Source organism: Macrobrachium rosenbergii, chromosome 12 (genome assembly GCF_040412425.1).
Source record: "Macrobrachium rosenbergii isolate ZJJX-2024 chromosome 12, ASM4041242v1, whole genome shotgun sequence".
Taxonomy (NCBI): Eukaryota; Metazoa; Arthropoda; class Malacostraca; order Decapoda; family Palaemonidae; genus Macrobrachium; species Macrobrachium rosenbergii.
The window spans coordinates 113,330,457-113,352,927 of NC_089752.1; the positions used below are offsets into that span (position 1 = coordinate 113,330,457).

General features: G+C 39.2%; 1 protein-coding gene across 2 annotated transcripts in view; it reads right to left on the reverse strand.

The window, feature by feature from the left end:
• Positions 1-18,634, reverse strand: part of dock (SH2/SH3 adaptor protein dock) — a 164,663-nt gene extending 146,029 nt beyond the window's left edge. The window contains exons 1-3 of one of the 2 annotated variants that reach the window (XM_067112802.1): positions 18,468-18,624; positions 3,596-3,800; positions 2,417-2,443 (exon numbers count right to left, since the gene is read on the reverse strand). In XM_067112802.1, the coding sequence (XP_066968903.1) occupies positions 2,417-2,443; positions 3,596-3,800; positions 18,468-18,486 (251 nt within the window). In that variant the 5' untranslated portion in view covers positions 18,487-18,624. Of the gene's footprint in view, positions 1-2,416; positions 2,444-3,595; positions 3,801-18,467 lie in introns of both variants that reach the window. The other variant, XM_067112803.1, reaches the window with a different exon arrangement.
• Positions 18,635-22,471: the final 3,837 nt, after the last annotated feature.

The following is a 22,471-nucleotide window of genomic DNA, read 5'->3' on the forward strand; positions in this document are numbered from 1 at the left end:
CACCGAAAATATACCTATCTTTCGGTGGTCTCGGTATAATGCTGTATGAGCGGCGGCCCATGAAATTCAGCCTCGGCCCGGTGGTGGCATGTCCTATATCGGTGCCAGAAGCACGATTATGGCTAACTTTAACCTTAAGTAAAATCAAAACTACTGAGGCTAGAGGGCTGCAATTTGGTAGGTTTGATGACTGGAGGGTGGATGATCTACATACCGATTTGCAGCCCTCTAACGTCAGCAGTTTTTACGATCTGAGGGCGGACAGAAAAGTGCGGACGGACAGACAAAGCCGGCACAATAGTTATCTTTTACAGAAAACTCAAAATTAAGCAAGGAGTGTTACTTGGCTATGATAAAACTTAAAAAAACACCATGACGTTAACAGCAGGATACAGGAGATAAGACTCATACGTATTAGGTGTTCATTCACTGTTCCTCCTGACTTCAGAATACCATTGACGGCCCTTCATTTATCTACGAACGATAAGACCAAAAACTAACACCTCAAGACGAATTACCAGCGTGATTATTTTATCAGTACTAATCCACGAAGCTCTAGTTTACACAGGGTCAAATCCAGGTGTATGTCTCGATTTCATTTCTCATATCCAGTTATCAATCATGTCCATGGCCGTTCATTACACGTCATTACTGACTCATTACATTTTTTATCGTTCATCCAAACTATTATTATTATTATTATTATTATTATTATTATTATTATTATTATTGTTATTATTATTATTATTATTATTATTATTATTATTATTATTATTATTATTATTATTATTATTGGGTAGATGAACCCTATTCATATGGAACAAGCCCACCACAGGGGCCGCTGACTTGAAATTCAAGCTTCCAAAGAATATTACGGTGTTCATTAGGAAGAATTAAGAGGAAGTAAAGTGAAATACAGAAAGAGGAGATCCCACTTATCAAAAAAGAAAAAAACCAATAAATCGATAAAGACAAAAAAGCATTAAAATGCAAGAAGAAGAATAGCATTAGGAAGTTCATTCCCAAAGCGCGTCCTTTTTGCCGACAATCCTTCAGTGAAGACAACATCGAAAACGAGAGAGAGAGAGAGAGAGAGAGAGAGAGAGAGAGAGAGAGAGAGAGAGAGAGAGAGAGAGAGAGCGCAGCAAAATGGAGTGCTTCACGCGTCCACAGCAGACGCCGCGAATATGACTCACTCAACACTGTGACCCTGAGAGAGAGAGAGAGAGAGAGAGAGAGAGAGAGAGAGAGAGAGAGAGAGAGAGAGAGAGAGAGAAACATGCACTGAACAAGCGAGGGGACAGAAACCCAATGTCCTCCCCAATGGTTTTTCTCCCTCATTACCATACAAGCTCTTCTCTGTCTGTCTGTCTGTGAGAGGAAAGTGCAGTTTTAGTTGCTATGACAAAGCAAGCACTTGATCAATTTCATCATGATTATATATATATATATATATATATATATATATATATATATATATATATATATATATATATATATATATATACAGAACATGAAAAGGCAATCGTACAAGCCTCCCAGATGTTGAAGTGATTGACGTCTTGTCCTCAGCAATCGGCAATACATGTGGTATATTTATCAGATATTGGATAGGACGGGAAATTTCTTTAAAAACAACTTAACGTGTATGTATATATATATATATATATATATATATATATATATATATATATATATATATATATATATATATATATATATATATATATATATATATGTGTATGTATGTATGTATTAATGTGTATGTATGTATACATATTTATACATATATAATATATGTATGTACGTATATATATATATATATATATATATATATATATATATATATATAGAGAGAGAGAGAGAGAGAGAGAGAGAGAGAGAGAGAGAGAGAGAGAGAGGGAGAGAGAGAGAGAGAGAGTTTAAGGCGTAAGACCGTCAAAGCGTTAAGAATCTACACATCACATCTAGTCAAGATTTGTCCCGAAAAATCTACCACAAAGCGAAAGAAGAAGAAGAAGAAGATTTTCCAAAGAAAAACTGCGACCGAGAGAGAAAGGGAAGCAAAAAATCATTAAACTGCATCGCTCAGGTTTGAAGTTGACTGACGCAGTCAACTGACTCAGTTTGAAAGAGTCTTTTTCCTGTAAGCTGCTACAGTATCCTAAAACGTACAGTTTAATGAAGAATGAAAGCGCTGGAGAAAGGAAGCAGCTGTAGGAATTCTCCGCGACCACCTAATAAGGTAGAGAGAAACATTCCCATGATCTATCGAAGCATTTAACTGACACTAGCGGGAGCAGGTACCCCCGAAAAGTGGTGACTGAGACGCTACACAGCAACTGTTTTCAGATCACTTATCCACCTACTTTGATCTCCAGCATCAGTGGCGTTCGCCGAGAGAGAGACAACTTACCGTTGCATTCTTTGCTGGAGGAACGTTCTGGAAGAAGAGCGTCGGTCCCTTACAATCTAATCCAAGGCACACACACACAAAAAATAACTAGCGGCCATCGCTAGGAAAAAGAATTCAAGTATCTAGCAATTAAATCTATTTCTTTTTTTAACATACTTCTTTTTGGATGAATATGACTGTTTTTGGCATTAAATTCTTTTTCCAACAGATGAGGATTTTTGGATGTAGAGGCTTACGGTACATACAAACACTACGGCACAAACTTGCAAGGGATCGAAGGGACATTATGCCAAGACTACTCTTGATTAACCAAAGATTAGCTGCAAGACACTTTACTGGCTTATGCAATTCTATCTTTTTTAAATTCTCTCAATGTGAAAAGCGAGTGCAATAAACAAGTTACTGGCAGGAAAGGACACAATCTTGACACTAGCCACTACAGCTATCATATCAAAATAAAAATACAAAGCAAATCTTTTATAACTGCTGCCTAGATTCTCAAGTCAAGTTACGGTGCCACAGGGCTTGTGACTCGTGCAAAGCAACGAGGTTTTTTCAACATTCCCAGTTCCTGCTAGTCATTCACTTGCGATGGAATTACTAAAGAGAACAGGAATATTCAAACTGTCCTTCGCTTCTCTGCAACAGTCAAAAGCAATGGACGATAACTTTTTTTTGAGAAATCATGGCTTCATTATTATTCAAATGAACATAACACTTCTAACTGCTATATCTATTTAGATTTCTTTAACTACTGTGCATTCTCCACATCTATATAAAAGGCATTATGAAAACACGACGTAAAGCTGTACACACACAAGGGACACGAAAACTTCTTTTAATGTTACATGACAGACATGCGTGTGTTTCATGTGCAAAACCCGTTCGAATCAGATCACCAATAAAATAACTGTTATGGTATAGATTATAACAAAACTGGATACACTAGAAACTAATGAGGAAGTTCTATCACAACAACAAAGAAAATGAAATCTAATTTTTAAGAAATATTATGAAACATAAACTTCACAGAAATATCAATGAACAAGTTAAACTGATCTGTGAATATGAACTCGAGAGCTCCATCATAAAAAGGATGATGATCTGCTGACGAACCTCGGGTTGAAAGAGGGAACCGAGACGGGTATAAGGATGGAAGGAAGGAGGGACGTTACTCACCTATCGAATATGGATGGTTTTTCCTTCTTGACGTAATTGGAAGGGACGTAGCCGGCCTGGTTGCGGTTGTTCATGACCCTCCACCAGTGCTTGGAATCGTCCAGGAGCAAAAGCCGCTCATTTTTTCGAAGGTCTAGTTCGTGGCTTCCCTGGGCAGTATAATCATACTTGGCGGTGACCCAGCAGTCCTCACCCACTGTTTTTCCTGGAATGGGAAATCGGGTGAAGTGTGAGGGGAATGTTTTTTCCTGAAATGGGAAATCGGGTGAAGTGTGAGTGGAATGTTTTCCTGAAATGGGAAATCGGGTGAAGTGTGAGGGGAATGTTTTTCCTGAAATGGGAAATCGGGTGAAGTGTGAGGGGAATGTTTTTTCCTGAAATGGGAAATCGGGTGAAGTGTGAGGGAATGTTTTCCTGAAATGGGAAATCGGGTGAAGTGTGAGGAAATTTTTTCCTGAAATGGGTGAAGTGTGAGGAAATTTTTTCCTGAAATGGTTGAAGTTTGAGGAAATGTTTTCCTGAAATGGTAACTCGGGTGAAGTGTGAGGAAATGTTTTCCTGAAATGGGTGAAGTTTGAGGAAATGTTTTCCTGAAATGGGAAATCGGGTGAAATGTAAGGAAACGCTTTTCCTGAAATGGTAAACCGGGTGAAGTGTGAGGAAATGTTTTCCTGAAATGGTAAACCGGGTGGAGTGTGAGGAAATGTTTTCCTGAAATGGTAAACCAGGTGAAGTGTGAGGAAATGCTTTTACTGAAATGGGAAATTGGGTGGAGTGTGAGCACATGCTTTTCCTGAAATGGGTGAAGTGTGGGGAAATTTTTTCCTGAACTGGTAACTCAGGTGAAGTGTGAGAATAGGTTTTCCTGAAATAGATGAAGTGTGAGGAAATTTTTTTCCTGAAATGGTACATCGAGTGAGCGTGAGGAAATGTTTTTCCTGAAATGGTACACTGAATGAAGTGCCAGGAAATGTTTTCCTGAAATGGTAAATCGGATGAAGTATGAGGAAATGTTTTTCCTGAAATGGGAAATCGGGTGAAGTATGGGGAAATGCTTTCCATGAAATGATAAATCGGGCGAAGTGTGAGGAAATGTTTTTCCTGAAATGGTAAATCAGATGAAGTATGAGGAAATGTTTTTCCTGAAATGGTAAATCAGGTGAAGTATGAGGAAATGTTTTTCCTGAAATGGTAAATCGGATGAAGTATGAGGAAATGTTTTTCCTGAAATGGTAAATCGGATGAAGTATGAAGAAATGTTTTTCCTGAAATGGGAAATAGGGTGATGGGGAAATGCTTTCCATGAAATGATAAATCGGGCGAAGTGTGAGGAAATGTTTTTCATGAAATGAGAAATCGGGTGAACTATGAGGAAATGTTTTTTGTGAAATGATGAAATGTTTTTCATAAAATGATAAATCGGGCGAAGAGTGAGATGTTTTTCATGAAATGAGAAATCGGGTGAACTATGAGGAAATGTTTTTCATGAAATGATAAATCGGGTGAAGTATGGGGAAATGTTTTCCTGAAATGATAAGCTGATGAAGTGTGAGGAGACGTTTTTCCTGAAATGGTAAATCGGATGAAGTATGAGGAAATGTTTTTCATGAAATGGTAAAAATCGGGCGAAGTGTGAGGGAACGTTTTCCTGAAATGGGGAAAGGGATACAGTGTGGGAACATACACCTTCAACCAGAGCTTATAATACAAGCATACATGTCATGAGAAACACACACAATTATGACTACCAAATAAACACAAATAATTTAAACGTGATGAAATATTTATTCCACGACAGTCTCTAAGAATCACATGAACAAGAGTCACGAATATTCACGAGTCATTTTCTTCACGACGATACCAGAGACAGGGTATGAAGTCAGCAATACTCCCGGCCTGACCGAGTAAAAGGAGGTTGGCGTAACGGAATCGATCCACCAAATTATGTGCGTTCATGGTCTCCGATAACTCCTGCGGAGATACAGGGACTCTTAGCAACAGCGGACGTATTGACACGCAACGTGAGGAATTCCGGAAGGAAATGTACAGTAGGATGGTCCTCGAGATCTCCCGGAGGTGAGGAATAAATACTTAAGTCAAGAAAAACTCTACATCAGAATAGAATGGAACATAATATAGAATTTAGGCCGCATGCCAAGTGTTGGCACCTATGAGGTCATTCAGCGCTGAAACGGAAATTGACAGTAAAAAGGTTTGAAAGGTGTAATAGGACGGAAATCTCGCAGTTGCACACTAGGAAGAGAATATGAACGGACGTAACGAAGAGGGTTGCAGCTAGGGGGCCGAAGTGACGCTGCAAAGAACCTCGGGTAATGCCTACAGTGCACCGCTACATCAGAAGAACAACAGAAATAATCAAGCTACAAAAAAACTTAATTGTGTACGTTTTGAAGCACTCAGAAATTTTCAAAACATTCAATACTTTTCCGAATCTTGGAGGGCTGTTGAACCCAAGCGCTTTCCACCGAAGTATCTCGGAACTCTGACCACCGGAAACTGAGCTTTCAATGAAGCCCCATTAAGTTTCTCGATAATGGGGGGGAAAAATGAAGTCCCATTACACTGCCTGATAATGAACTCTTAATGAAATCCCACTAAACAACCGTGTTTTTAATACAACGGAAATCATGAAAGGCAACTCAATACACAGTTGGCATTACCAAAATATAAAAAAAATACCCACACATACACACACACAAAGAAAGCCTCACACAGTTAGGGTTATAAATTGGATGTTCGTTCCCTTTTTCTGTACCTCCGTTCATATTCTCTTTCTTCCATCTGACTTTCCACCCTCTCTAACAAATGTTTCACGGTACAACTGTTTTGAGGTTTACCTCCTGTTACACCTTTCAAACCTTCTTACTGTCCACTTCCCTTTCAGCGCTGAATGACCTCGTAGGTCCCAGCGCTTGGCCTTTTGCCTAAATTCTATGACCCAATCCAATCACGCAGTTACTACTCTCCTGAGAAGGAAATTAAGAGAGGAATGATAATGTTCTGGCCGTAAGTTAACGACGGAATGGACGGGGGTGGGGGAGGGGGGTTATGAATGGCACCATCCTTAGGGATTGTCACAGACCCGTGGCACAATCCTTGGGATGCCCACAGAGTGTAAAGCAGTACTGGTGAATGTAAAGTTGGCTTTAACAACGGCCATACTGTCTTTGCTTATTTCCTGAATGCCCTTTGAACTGTGCGATATCGCATGTTTGAGAGAGAGAGAGAGAGAGAGAGAGAGAGAGAGAGAGAGAGAGAGAGAGAGAGAGAGAGAGACTATTACTGTCGAAAGAACACCCTATCTTTAGCAATTGAGAGAGAGAGAGAGAGAGAGAGAGAGAGAGAGAGAGAGAGAGAGAGAGAGAGAGAGAGAGAGAGAGAGAGAGAGACTATTACTGTCGAAAGAACCCCTATCTTTAGCAATTGAGAGAGAGAGAGAGAGAGAGAGAGAGAGAGAGAGAGAGAGAGAGAGAGAGACAGACAGACAGACAGACAGACAGAGAGCCAAAGCATACATCATCTTTTAGCAATCAACGAGAGAGAGAGAGAGAGAGAGAGAGAGAGAGAGAGAGACTATTACTGTCGAAAGAACCCCCTATCTTTAGCAACTGAGAGAGAGAGAGACTATTATTGTCGAAAGAACCCCCTATCTTTAGCAATTAATGAGAGAGAGAGAGAGAGAGAGAGAGAGAGAGAGAGCATACATCATCTTTTAGCAATCAACGAGAGAGAGAGAGAGAGAGAGAGAGAGAGAGAGAGAGAGAGAGAGAGAGAGAGAGAGAGAGAGAGAGAGAGAGAGAGAGAGAGAAAATAACTTGTCGAAAAATACCAGGCTACGTGCAGGAAAAATTCACACGAAACCTACAAATCGTCTTCAAGGCCTCAATTTTCTTAAAAACACTAACCTCCAGACACAGTTTACTACGTGATCCTCATCATTAACTAGATGTCACATGACCGAGACTAATAAAAAATAAAAATAAAAATAAAAAAAAACACTCACGTAGCCTTTCGCCTTGCCTGTCACGTCAATTAAGTCGGCTGACTTAACTACAAGATTCCAACTCGTCTCTTCGTGAAGCGTCACGTGAACTTACAATAATAAACGTTCTTGTTTCATATTTCCCAACGACTTTCTTTCAGTTTCATTAACATTCGTGATGATCATTTTGAAGACTTTTATAATTATATATAAAGCGTCTAATCAAATTCTCGAACACAAACACAGATACTTGAAAGATCAAATGGGAAGCTATAGCGACCCCACACATACAAATCCAACTCCTGAGAGAGAGAGAGAGAGAGAGAGAGAGAGAGAGAGAGAGAGAGAGAGAGAGAACACATACAAATCTATTTAGAGAGAGAGAGAGAGAGAGAGAGAGAGAGAGAGAGAGAGAGAGAGAGAGAAACATATAAATCCAACTACAGAGAGAGAGAGAGAGAGAGAGAGAGAGAGAGAGAGAGAGAGACAGAGAGAGAACACATACAAATCCAACTAGAGAGAGAGAGAGAGAGAGAGAGAGAGAGAGAGAGAGAGAGAGAGAGAGAGAGAGAGAGAGAGAGAGAGAGAGTAATAAAAGAAACAAGCCAGGGGAAATAAGAAGCCTCCGAAGTTTTTTCGACAGAAGTGTCTCTTCTCTACAAGAAATGACAAAAAAAAAAAGAGGAAAAAGTACTGATACTGTACTGAGACAGAAAAAAAAAAGTTGAAAGGGTTGAAGCCAAACGAGAATTCCTGGTAGATAACATCCGTGACTTGCATTCCAAAGAGGAAGGTAAATACTAGGAAGAGGGAATTTGAATGGTGTGAATGCCGTCCCAGCGTTTGGGAAATTAAGGTATTTTAAATTGGAACTGCAAAAGTGTATCATTAACTCGCTGCCCTCATTAATAAGTAACAGAAGGTTCAATAAGAAGGCTGCAATTGAATAGATACGAATGTTGCACTGAAATTAAAACCAGAAATAGTTTGTTAAATAATAGCTTAATCATTACAATGTAAAGGAAAAGATAGCATAGAAATAACACAAGGCGCCTATGAAATTCTAACCACTAATAAATTTCAGAGAACGAAAAGGAAAACATAGTTACACTATGAAACAGCAAAACAAATATGAAAGCGTGCATTCAATAATATGTAGAAAAATTACCACTGAAAACTGGTTGACAACAGTAAATAGAAGATTAGCCTTTCGCCAATAACTACCAGGGCCTCCTTATGGTGACCTGCAGTCAATATATAAGGACCTTAAAAAATGTGATTACTGACAAAAATATCAATAAAAACATCATCGAACCATAAACAGCGAGGAGACGCATATACAGCTCGTAAATAACAAGCAAAACAAGACTGCAATCATCACAACTGACAAAGGACATCAACGACAATAATAAGTGCTAAAGTATGACCAAACCCACAATTCATATTTGCAGTTGATAAATGCCCGAAGTACATATAACAATCTGTAACGAAGCCATTCGATCCACCCAGAAGTCTCCTCCTTCTGAGGAGCTGCATTCCCATCTCCCCCAAAATGCGTTCACTTCTTACCCGTCGCGGGGACCACCTCTGATCATTTTCTTTAAAAGCATACATCAAATTCTGTATGATTAAGCTGCAATCCATACCACTGAGCAAAAGGAATCCAAGTGAAAACCTGCAGCAACTGGCCTCTTACATAAGGCCCTGTTGATACTCATCACAATGACAGGCAATATATCACTAAATCTCTCCCTATCTCTCTCTCTCTCACACACACACACACACACACACACACACACACACGCAACATACCATAACAAGAGAAATGACTGCTTGCATAACAGACATGTGGGATAGTTCTGGAGACATGGGAGGGGCACAGAGAGAGAGAGAGAGAGAGAGAGAGAGAGAGAGAGAGAGAGAGAGAGAGAGAGAGAGAGAGAGAGAGGCCCTCACGAGATAAGAAGTCAGAAGTAAATAATGACAACTAAGATTCGCACAAGGGATGCATGAAGATTTTGTGATCGTGCACGAGCTGTAAAAATATCATTTATCAAGTACTGCTCATTCATGCGTTTTCTTATTCAAATGCACAATGCTACGAAAAGGAATTACCGAAAAGAAACAATAAATAGAACTGGGTGCTTTTTACACGGAATTTCCCCCTAAAATTAAATTGCGAGCTTTCGACCAACAACGGGCACAAGAGCTTGGAAGGACCCATTTGGCGAGACCGTTATCGAAAACATAAAATCTCTGTCACACAGAGAAGGCTCATAATGGCTTGTTAACTGCAGACCACGTTCGGCCTCTTATGTCAAATAATGTTTATATATATACATAACACATATATGTGTATATATACATATATGTATATATATAACACATACGACTCTGGCCCTTCTGAGTGGCGGTCCCAAAAGTTTCACAGCAAATCCTTGGGATTTTCTCAGCCCCATTTACAGCTAGGTGGACTGATGGGCGGTAGGCCTGAGGCGAACCATGGGCCTTGCAAACATGATCTAACAGCTGTACCACTTAATCACGGCATCTATTTATGCCTTTTAAGATTCAGGAAGCCTTCTGCTGGCACGGGCTCTTGCTCCTAGAGCAGACCGTAAAATTGTCTATCTAGTTTTCTATCTGTCTATCTGTATGTATAACTGAATCACGAAAATATGGAATGTGATGAATATATAAACACAAAGTCCACTATCTCACTACTTAGCTATCTATCTACCTACCTACACATCTATCTATCTATCTATCTATCTATTTATCTATCTATCTATCTATCTACCTACCTACCTATCTATCTACCTACCCACCTATCTATCTATCTATCTATCTATCCTGAAAGGGGAATAACCTGGTGTAAAAGCAGCCATGCTGACTAATGATTACAATTTCTGTTGGCAGACTTCATCTCGGTGGGTTAATGCCTTGAAGGAAAGTCACTGTAAAAAGAATCACAAGAAACGACATTTTTTACAAAATAATTACAACTTCATGAAGTTTTACAATTGTACAAAGAAATTTCAGATTTATAATCGGCATATTCGTTGTACATTTCGCTGAAACTTCTTGAGATTGGCGTGTCCTAAAATACTGTGAAAAAGACAGTGCATCATTTACCGCGCACTTAACATTACAGATTTCGATGTTTGTAGAAATAGCTTTGCGTTAAAATACTTCGCATCTAATACCAGAGCATTAGACCATATTACATCTAGGGGATGAAAACGATTCTACACTATTGGTCATCGATCCTTACAGACTTAGCTCGTAAAAAAAACATCCCATTCAAACACATTCGTGAAAACTACCTCAAGAAAATCTAAATACCTATATATGGTAACTTGGTAAAATACTCATGGGTCCATCTAAACTAATTCACTTAATTTGTTACCTTTCAAATCTCACAGACTATGGGTAAAAAACACGATCCTGAATAAAGTCGCCACGGGGGAATCGGAACAACTTATTCCCCAGCCTCAAAAGTCATGCCCTTCCCTCACCCCTGGTGTCCAAAATACACCACTTCCACCTGATTCCCCAACACGCCGCCTCCTACCTAAAGGGAACCTACACAAGCGCCGTACTGCACTGCACTGCAGATTAGACGAAGCCTGGACACAATGAGTCATTCTGTTATCGCCACGACCGATTCATGCAAACAATCCACGTCTAATCGAGAGAAGAATCGGTGGAATTTACCTTCTGTCAAAATACCTCCGTCAATCGGAACATGGACGTTGACGGCCGATTCATTGACTGTTCCGCCACCGTCAGCAATACGCCAAACAAGCTTCGTTATTATGCCTGCTCCGTTAAATCAATATCATCGGCATTAGTCATATCGCATGGGAGATACATTAGGAGATGAGTTAGTGCACCTTTCTCACGACTATAAGGAAACAGTCGAGATATTCTGATACACAATAAAAGAAGGGACTTCGGAAGACCTTTCCAAGAGCCACTTATTTTTGTAATCTCTCCAATTGCACCATGATTTAAAGAAAAAGAAATAAACTTCCCTTCAGCAATAGTACGTGATAGGATTTCATCTCCAATCTTCTGGGGACAAAATTACTCTCCGAGTTATCAAAGTAACGCTGTGCTTACAATCTTTCCTATATTTATACATATGTAAAGAGGCGCATGGCAGAAAGAGACATGCAGAATCACTGAGATTAATTTTGACAGCGCATCGATGCCAAATATTTAAGATCTCGGGAGTTTTTTTTACTAGTATTTCCTAACACGATGACATGCCACTTCATCCCACGTTACCAAAAGGGACGTGAGTTCACTTCGTGGTAAGAGTAACCTCTTCCCTGAAAAGGCTGCTAGCACCTACAGAGAAAGGAAGGAAGGAATATAGAATTTTGCCAAGCGCTGGGACCTGTGAGGTCATTCAGCGCTGAAAGGGAAATTGAGAGTAGAAAGATCTTAAAAGGTGTACCAGGAGAAAAACTTCGCAGATGCATTATGAAACAATTGTCAAGAGAGGGTGGAGAGTAAGATGGAAGAAAGAGACTATGAACAGAGGTACAGTAAAAGGAATGACAGAGGTTGCAAAGAACCTCAAGTAATGCCTACAGTGCATCACATGAGGTACACTGACGGCACTAACCCCCTACGGAGCCTGAAAAGAGAGCGGGAGAGTAATTTTCTTTGAGCATCTAAATAGAACAGAATCTAGAATATAGAATTTTGGCCAGATGCCAAGCGCTGGGACCTATGGGGTCATTCAGCGCTGTTAAGCATCTTAACACCACCAGAGATTAGAAGACTATGAGTATTCCCGGGCAGTTACGCCGCAGTCTCATCCTCGCTCATTACCGTTTGTGACGCCAGTTTTAATAGCCACGAATCAATCAATCAGTCGCTCATTACCGTCTTGAGCACGGAGAGAGGTGGCACTGGATATTCTATAAATACAAATGGACCACATTACTCTTGCCGAGTTCATAAAAATGTTAACATTTAACACAGCACTAAACCTTCTATTCGATGACCTTTGTCACACAGTATTTCTACTGTGTTGAGCAAGAAAATATACGTAAAAAATGCGCTGAAGTTTTTTCGGCGCAATCGAGTTTTCTGTACAGCCGATACAGCGAATAATCAAGGCCACCGAAAATAGATCTATCTTTCGGTGGTCTCGGTATAATGCTGTGTGAGTCGCGGCCCAAAAAACTTTAACCACGGCCCGGTGGTGGCCTATCCTATATCGTTGCCAGTATCACGATTGGCTAAACTTAAATAAAATAAAAACTACTGAAGCTAGAGGGATGCAATCTGGAATGTTTGATGACTGGAGGGTGGATGATCAACATAGCAATTTTCAACCCTCTAACCTCAGTAGTTTTTAAGATCTGAGGGAACATAGAAAAAGCGAGGACAGAATAGTGCGGACGGACAAAGCCGGCACAATCGTTTTCTTTTACAGAAAACGAAAAATCACAATACACTGCTACACCAGCTAAATCACAAGAATTTATATATTAAACTTCACACAGAGAACGCTTACCACCAAACTCTGGGAACTCCTCTCAAGGATGACTGGGTACTACACATTGCTCAAATGACAGCCAGGCATCCTATTACACTTTGCAGCAACTAATAATAAAAATAAACAACCTCCGTAGTATTCGTTTATCCACTGGCAACCCACGAACACCAGTGCCAGATAGCAAGACTTCAGGCCTTACGACCTACAGTTACGATGACAACTTTCTGAAAACTCTCATCTTTCCTGAAAAGTCAAGGCACAACAGAACCAAGTCATTCCAAGGGCAGTTCTAATTAGCCTGAGGGGGAAAACAGAGGCTTCAATCTAATCCACCGAAAGAAAATGAAGAAGCTGACGATTAAACATCTAAATATTTAAAGCCTCAACCACTCTAGTTGATCTGCATACAGAATTTAGGCCAAAGGCCAAGCACTGGGACCTATGAGATCATTCAGCGCTGAAGCGGAAATTGACAGTAAAAGGATTGAATGGTGTAACAGGAAGAAAACCTCGCAGTTGCAATGTGAATAAATTGTTAGGATATAGTGGAAAGTAAGGTGGGAGAAAGAGAATATGAAAGGAGGTAGAGTAGAAGGAACGAAAGGGGTTGCAGCTAGGGGCCGAAGGCACGCTGCACGGAACCTTAAGTAATGCCTACAGTGCGCCATATGAGGTGCACTGACGGCACTAACCCCCTACGGGGTACACTCCTACGTGACATTTCGTCAGCGTGTTAAACCAGGCAAGGACTTGAGATTCAAGCGATAATAATTGATAAATAAGATACAATACATGATAACTGTATAAAAAGAAAGGTTGACAATTCAAGGCAAAAGAAGCAAAAACACAAAGGACAACCGTGACAAGAAAAAAAAACAATTGCTTCTTTTCATCTTAACAAAACTCTCTCTCTCTCTCTCTCTCTCTCTCTCTCTCTCTCTCTCTCTCTCTCTCTCTCTCTCTCTCTCTTCTGTTCGATCCTGATGCAAATCAGAAATTTATTTCTGTTCCACACGTGATTGTGTGATGATTATATATATATATATATATATATATATATATATATATATATATATATATATATATATATATATATATATATAATGTATAGCCTACATACATATAAAGCTTGAGATTATTCAGATAAGATTAAGACTGGCCTGCGGGTGCCTGAGTCACCACCCATCTACTCTAAGAAAATGTTGTACCTCTTCACAACAGATCCCATTAAATGAAATGCGTATTCCTCAAAAATGGCGAACTTTTCCTTGTGTTCCTACACGCAAACACACATACACACACACATACATACCTACATACACGGACAATCCTACGTACACAGGCACACACAAGGGACTGTAGAATGTCGAAACTCAAATCAACAGTGCCCCTATAATCCCTATTGTGATTGATCCCTGTTTAAATACCTTTCAGTATCACCCTATCTCCATTTGCAAAACGGGATACGTAAACGGTGTGTTTGCATGATCACATGCAAAAACCACCTAATAATACGCACAAAAAAAAAAAAAACAATAGAAAGCAAGAAAAATTGAGGATCTTTTCATTCACAAGCGAATTATTGGAAGTTAACATCTCTGACGCATACCAACGTCATACTCCGTGACAAGTTTTCTCCATCAGTTCTCTCTGTAATAATAATATAATAATAATAAAATAAGAATGACCTGAATAGGCGCTTAGGATAAAATCCCTCGTTCTAAATCTGTTAAAGGTTAAAGGCAGAGGAAGTCAGAAGGAGTACGAGAAGGCCAACTGAAAGAGGACAAGAGGCAGCGTGGAGGACAAACCTCTGCTGAAAATGTTCTTAACAGCACCCACATTCTCTTGGAATGACACAGACGGATACAGACAAACTGTACAGTGTACACGTGTGCGCGCGTCTGTACGCCGAATGAGAGCTGTTTGCTGTACCGTGACAAATGCCTCTTCTTTGAATTGTTTTCCAATGCTACCAATCCCACAACTTGCATCAGCAACTTATTATGTACCAATAAAATGGGGCCTTCCGTCTATAGATTATTAATGTTTTCATTGCGACACTGGATTCTACATAGTTACATTGTGCCTGGATACTACATTTAGCCCTAGAAAATTAAGAGATGGATTTAGTAACTCATAGGACAAATAAGAGTACAATTGGAACTAGTGAAAAGGATTACTGTGAATGCTGGGCAGAGAACTCTTTCAATCCACAGAAACTGACTAGCTATTCCAAGGAAACTGACCTGAGACGCAACAGATTGCTCTTCTCTGAAGAAAATAGTTCCAGGAATCATTCAAATCTTGGATAACTAACCACAATTTATTTAACCTAATACTTTCCCTCTGACATATAAACACAATGCAGTAAACCACCAATATGACATGGTTTAAATTTTAAAGGCCATCCAGGACTTATTAGAACGCCTTGAAAAAAAAAAAAAAAAAAAAAAAAAAACTATTAGCCTTCAAGATCAACTATGCCATTTTAATACCACAGCACTTTAAACAATGGGCTACAGCAACAGAAAAGATTGCACTTCATTTCATTGGAAGACATTATTAAAGTAACGCTGAAAAAGTTACAACACGAAAAACTAAATGACTGCAACTGGAAGTGACCTTGACATGAATAGAATAACAAATCAAGAATAATATGAATGATGCCATAAAGATTAACATCAGCCCCTGCCATAGATATTATCACCATCACAGTACTCGAACAAAGCCTACATTCATAAATTTCAATATTTATAAATGTGGATTAATAAAACTGTATTAGAATTTCCATGACTGTACACCATTTTGTAAAATAAATCAAGTTTGAGAGAGGTTGTTTCAGGCATTAGACTTCAGTAAATCAGTAAAAATGAAAAAAATTATCAAGGAACTCATCTCTCCAACAATGTTTCAAGTTAAAGACTTGTGTTTGCCTACTCACTGTAATAAAATGTCATTTTCAGTAAATTACAAGTAGCCAGTTGCTGCTGAAGAACTAGTGCAAAAATTTCAACAATATTCATACCAAACTGCAAGGTGCAGATGAATACTGTCAAAGGTTCAGTAATATAATGCATAAAATGACTGATTTCACAGATTTAATTCCTGTTTAACCAAATTTTATGGCTCATACTCAAACTAACTGAACTCACCTAACGATAACAAAACCCTTCTGAAACTAAATTTAACTTTGGTAGATGGACTCCCACAATTTAATGCCCTAATTAACACCTATTTGTCATAACTTAATTCACATTCCTATAGAGCACGATCAAAGCAGTCAAATTGCACACTTTAACTAGCTATTGTCTTGGACTAATGAACAATGCTAATTTTTATTCATCCTTCCTATTTAGCTACAGCCTCTCTGTAGATACACATGCACCATCAGCAGAAGTCGCAGTACCCCTTCACACTGCTATATTCAAACACCAGCCTTTCTCAAGTGTTTACTCTTTATACAAATACCATTTCATTCAAGGGACCTCTACATTAATACTTGCCTTATTGGTATAATATTCAACTGTTACGGTTCCAAATGGGACTGTCGAGTATGGTTCTATTTTTTCAAATTCTTGACAGTGCAAATTAGGCTACTTACTACTAAAACAAAATCATAGTAGCATATCCTTACATTCACTAACCAGGTCTATGATAGTCCTAAACTTAACCACTGTTACAACCACATTGCTTATCGATCAAGATCATTATTTAGTGCACTTGTGGATAATTAACAAGAATGACATATGAATCCATGTAATTTTTTTAATTTAATAAAAAAATTTTAAAGATAGAATTGTAATTCCAACCTAACCTAACCTAGTCTGACTGCAGTACCTACCTAAAAATTGGGTAGCACATTGAAGATGCACCAACTTTAAGCTAACTTCTTTATCAAGCAATAATATCATTTTGACCTGTCTTGTGTAGAATAAAGAACACATTACAGCTACAATTTTCTCATGCGTTTAGTAATCATCAAGCAAAACTGAAAATAGCCGCTGTGTGCGCCATAAATAGGGCGTACGTTCAGTATATACATATGCGTTTTTAATTGTATCCTTAAATAAAATGAGCTTCACATGATACTGTGTTTAAGGCAATTTTCCCTTCTCAAAATGAAAACGTATCTCATGTCAAATTTCCAAGGACCCCTCAAAAGTTGTCAAGGGACTGTCAATCATTAAGCTTAAATTTCTTAATACAATGGATATACAGTAGTAGTATAAAAGCCCAATTTTTTAGCCTGTTCACCTACGCTATTCCAGATTCCCTATAGTGCACATGCAATACCCCACCACTTGAAACATCCCATAAGTAAAACATTTCTTTCATCTAATCTTGTCATGTGGTTCCATACCTGCGAAATTATTTATATGAATTTTCTAGTAACGCAAGCACTGGCTAGTCCGCTTAACGAATTAATAAATTGTGAAATTTATGACGCAAGGCAATGCACAGACGCACTTTTCAGCCATTCAGCGCTTGATGTATTGACAAGAGGGATTAGAGTGGTTGGACAGCAATAGAAGGAGATCCAGAAAATGGAGGAGATAAAGTACAAGAATCTACAGATAAAGGTGGAGAACGCACCAAGATGTATTAGTTAAGACAGTTGGACAGCAAAATGGAAGAAAGGAAGGTGGAATTGAAACAAAGAAAAGAATAATTGTCAGGTAATCTAAACTTAGACTTCCCAAAGTCAAAAATGAGGGTCACAAAAGCTCAAGCATTGGGCTACGGGCTATGATGAGCTAAGAACTGCCAAATAACACGGCACTCATCATAGCCTAGGCCTGCTTCCTTCTCCATGCACCGAAACTGGCCTTGCTTTACCTTTGTCTGACCTAGCGTGACCTGTGAGGCAATTCTCTCAAATAAAAGATGAATAACAACCTAAACAATGCTGCTTCTGGAAGAACAAGAAAGCAACGAACGTGCGATTCCACAAACACGTCCTAAACATGGACCCGAGAAGGATGACAGGCCTAACTGGCATCAGACTGACGAAGCCTGGGCTAAGGCTGGACTGCAAACTCCATCCACGTCATATGTTACCGGTAATGACAAGAGCATTGCATTACATCACGACAGACAGCAACTTCCGTCGGCAAAAATGACACTTCGGAGGGATGACACCTCGGCAGGAAGCCCCGCCGAGGGATATTTTGAGAAGACGTCCGTCTGCCCCTGGCCTAAAGGAACATGATTCATCTAAGCCGAGTCCCTCACTAACAAAAACAGCGAAGCAGCATCTTCCCACGCCTCTTTTCCCTCGCACTGACGCCCTTCCGGGGCGCGATCGCCCGCCCGGAGTAGCCACTTCCACACGCCCGAGCTCCACTTACCTAGTTTCAAGCTGGACATGATTACAACATTCCCGACAATTCACGAAAATTCGCACAGCTTAGCCTGATACATATCACTGGATGTTTGGATAATAATATAGACGGCGGGGCCGTCGCAGCAGCAGACTGACTTCGCGGTCCCGATCCCCTGGCGGTAAACAAAGTCGGAGTCGGCTTCGATCCCTTATGGCGCCGGGACGTCGGGCCCCGACGCAGGCGACTCGCGGAGCCGCGACGCTCCGCTGTTTCCGAAATTCGCCATCGATATGGCCCGGGGTTTATTCTTTATAATAACTTGATTGCCAATGAAAGCAGATGTTCGTAAACTTTTCGGAATCGATATTGTCCGTGCGATTTCGGTTTCCTTTTCACACGGCGGTGGCTCCTTTGCACCTAAGGGTGCAAGTCGACGCGATTTGCATCGAGCTCGTCGCTCAGGTTCAAGGGAAAAACGGCGAGTAGATGCGAGAATGAACGAAAAATAATCGTCTAGAAAGTTTCTCATGAATAAAACCTCTTCCTTTTTTGGAATGAATTTGTGTGCGGTGCTTGAAATCGTTTTGATTGTCCGTCCCGTACAATGAATGGACGTCTTCCTTATTTCTATAGTTTTGTTTACCATTGCGTCAAGACATTCAACTCCGTTTTCTCTGAGGAAGATGACTGAATGAAGCTTCAGACAAGCCGAAGAATTTGCTGTTTTTACTTGATATTGACGAGGATTATTAATTCCATGAATGATTCTAATTATCGTTAATCTCTACAGTAGTTGCCTGGACTATTATTTTAGAACTTGTAACAAAAACATCCTTTTTATGTCTGATGAAAACAGAAGAATCATTAAGTCTGAGGACAAACGACACCACGTTTCGCCTTTGTACTTTCACCCACACCCAATCATGTCTGGAATTTCGCAATACTATATCACGATCTGCACTGTACATGGAAACGTTTATGACAGCTATGAGTCGCATAGAAGTATGAGTCATTCGTACATAAAACAATCACTGGGTGTGGCCTTTCAAAATATTCACACGGAAGGGATTTCATGTTGAAATGAGACATCTGTAAGGGAGCAAGGTTTTCTAGAAACGAACTTATGGCAAATTTAAGAGGGGTCCTCCTGATGGACAGAATGAAATCCGGTAGGACTCCCAGAAATAAATGTTATTGGGTCTGGGCATCACCCTAGATGCATGATCAATCAGACATTTACATTGGGAAGTTTATCACAAGAAAATACTGATTACGAAAAAAGATCCCGGTAGAGCTTGCTTGTGCAAATCATTACCATTTTTTAAATAAATCTTTTGAATTCAAGACATCTCTTAAGATTCCCTTGCATGTTCAGTTTTTTTTTTTTCTTTTGCAGGACGAATTTGACAAACTGATTTGATCAAACTGATCTGCCAGGCCTACACGTGCAAGATAATTTTATCAAACTCAGTTTTATATACCGGCTGCCGCAGAGAAAAGATCTCCCATGAATTCCCGGAGATGTCAGGTGCTTTGAGATTAACAGATTTTGATTTTTTTTTTTTTTTTTTTGCGGGAAGTGTTATAGGTTCTGTTCTAGTTAAGGGTATCAGGAAATGTTCTCGCACTAAGTGGTCCAAATTGTGGCTTATAAATCATCTGTGCCAACACTAGATTTCATTGACATCATTACTTTTGCCGCTATTTTTGTTTTTATCTTACAAGGACATGGAAACCCTCAATAAAGTTCAGTGACCCAAACCCAAAATTGGTTTTCCTCTTATGAGCGGGCCATCTTTGGGAGCTTTCTGCGAGATACCCAGCTGAGGTGCAAATTACAAAAAATTACAAACTGGCCACACGTTTAAATTGGTCTGAAAGCTGTGTTTGAACAAACAATAAAACAAACTTAGCTTTTTCCAACAGCTGACGGTTCATGCCATTTGATCAAGACAAAATATAGCCCACAATAAATGGACTTCTGAACATCTTTGGATAAATATGTCCTAACGGGCCTCATCTGGTCCATCTGTAGGCCTACATTGTTGTCTGTCAGTGATAGGCTAGCGTTCTCTCGAATAACTTACTCTTTCTAAGTCACAACAGCTTCTGAATAAACATGTCTTTCATTTATTCTTGAATATCTCTAAGTTGTAAAATCTGTAAAGTTCGTTTTGCACCTTTCTGAGTAATTTGGACATCCAGCGCTCGAAAGTCCTTTCAATATGTGTTATACTAGATTCATCAAATCAACGCAATCTGTAAACGCCAGCAGACCAGGCACTACACTTCACAATCAAAGCCAGTTTCTACTACATGATAAGGCAAAGACGTCATGTCGTTAAAACAGCTTTCTTATATTGGTGAGATAATAATAATACCCAAGGAAAATGTACAAAATAAGAGAGCTTTCAGATACATCCACATTACTCTGAAGACTGACATACCATAGCTAGTAGGTAGCCTATTGATGGTGCCAGGAAGCAACTGCATGTGCATTTCAACTCAGTGGTATAAAAGCCTACATCAAGACTCATGTATTTAAAGCAGAGATATCTAAGACATTGCAAAAAATGAATGAACCAACGAATTGTGGCACTGGACACTTTCAGCCATTCAGTAGTTAAGACAGTATACTTTTATATATATATATATATATATATATATATATATATATATATATATATACACTATATGTATATATATACATACATACAGTATATATATATATATATATATATATATATATATATATATATATATATAGAGAGAGAGAGAGAGAGAGAGAGAGAGAGAGAGAGAGAGAGAGAGAGAGAGAGAGAGAGAGAGAGAGACTTCTTGGAATAAACAAGAGTAGAGATAGTCTTCGGAAGATCTTTCTAATGAGGTGCTTGATTGCTGGAAATGCTAGATTTTCAAACAACGAAGTTCATATGTATATTTTGGAAATGTCGGGGAAAAAAATTCTTCAGATTATGTAACAATACAGAAGAGATGGAGAACTGCTTTAAAGATATAATAGTGAAGAGAGGAGTGGTTAGGGATATATTTGTTTGGTTCAGGTAGAAGTTAAGATTGACAGATGCATGAAGTGGATAGAAAGGTGAAAAAGTGGCAGTCAATATCACCATGATCTTCAAGATAAGTGAGCTTGATAAAATGAAGTAAAAAGAGCTTAAAAAAAGGAAGTATTTGAAAAAACGCCCAGGGTTAAAGATAAAAAAAAGAAGATGAAGAGTATATAAAAACAATAGGTTATAAAATCAGCAAGAGGTACTAATGGTGGGCTGAGAATACAGAGAAACATGGAGAGTATTTCAGATATAATTGCATGACAGAACAGAAGATCATGTTCAAGTGTTCATAAAGGGCTATGGTAGAGAAGAAGAAAGCGAGAAAGAAAATAGAAAGTAACGAAAACAGAGGGCTGGGTATAGGCAAGAAATGTAGAGAGAATTAGAAGTTTTTAAGAAAAAATGAGGAGAACGGTTAGTGGACAAATGGGTTTCACAGAATTGTAAGCAAACAAAAAATTGCTCTCTGATGTGAATCTTTTGGATCAATGGAGTAATTATTTTGGAGAATTGGTGAGAATGTGGAGAATAAAAGGGAGGCAGAGCTGAATGATGAAACAGTGGAAGAGGTCAATGCGCATTTGAGGATACCAGTGAAAGTGACTGTCGAGGACATTAAAATACGACCAGTAGAAGGCTGAAATACAGAACAGCCCAAGAGCTGGTGAAATTACAAGTGAGATGTTGTGGTACGGTGGTGAAAGTGTGACTGACTGACCATGATGTGTGAGGTATATCCCAGATGAGGGAAATGATACAAAGGAATGGGTGAGAGGGCTTATGTTTCCTTTGTATAAACATAGAGGCAACAGAGGGGACTATGAAACTTACAGGATAATAGCATTATTTGATATACCCGAGAATGAGAATGGTGGCATGTTGATCAAGAAAGCAACATTATTGCGAGGACTGAAAGTAGATGAACAATGAGGATTTAGATAATGAAAAGGGTGA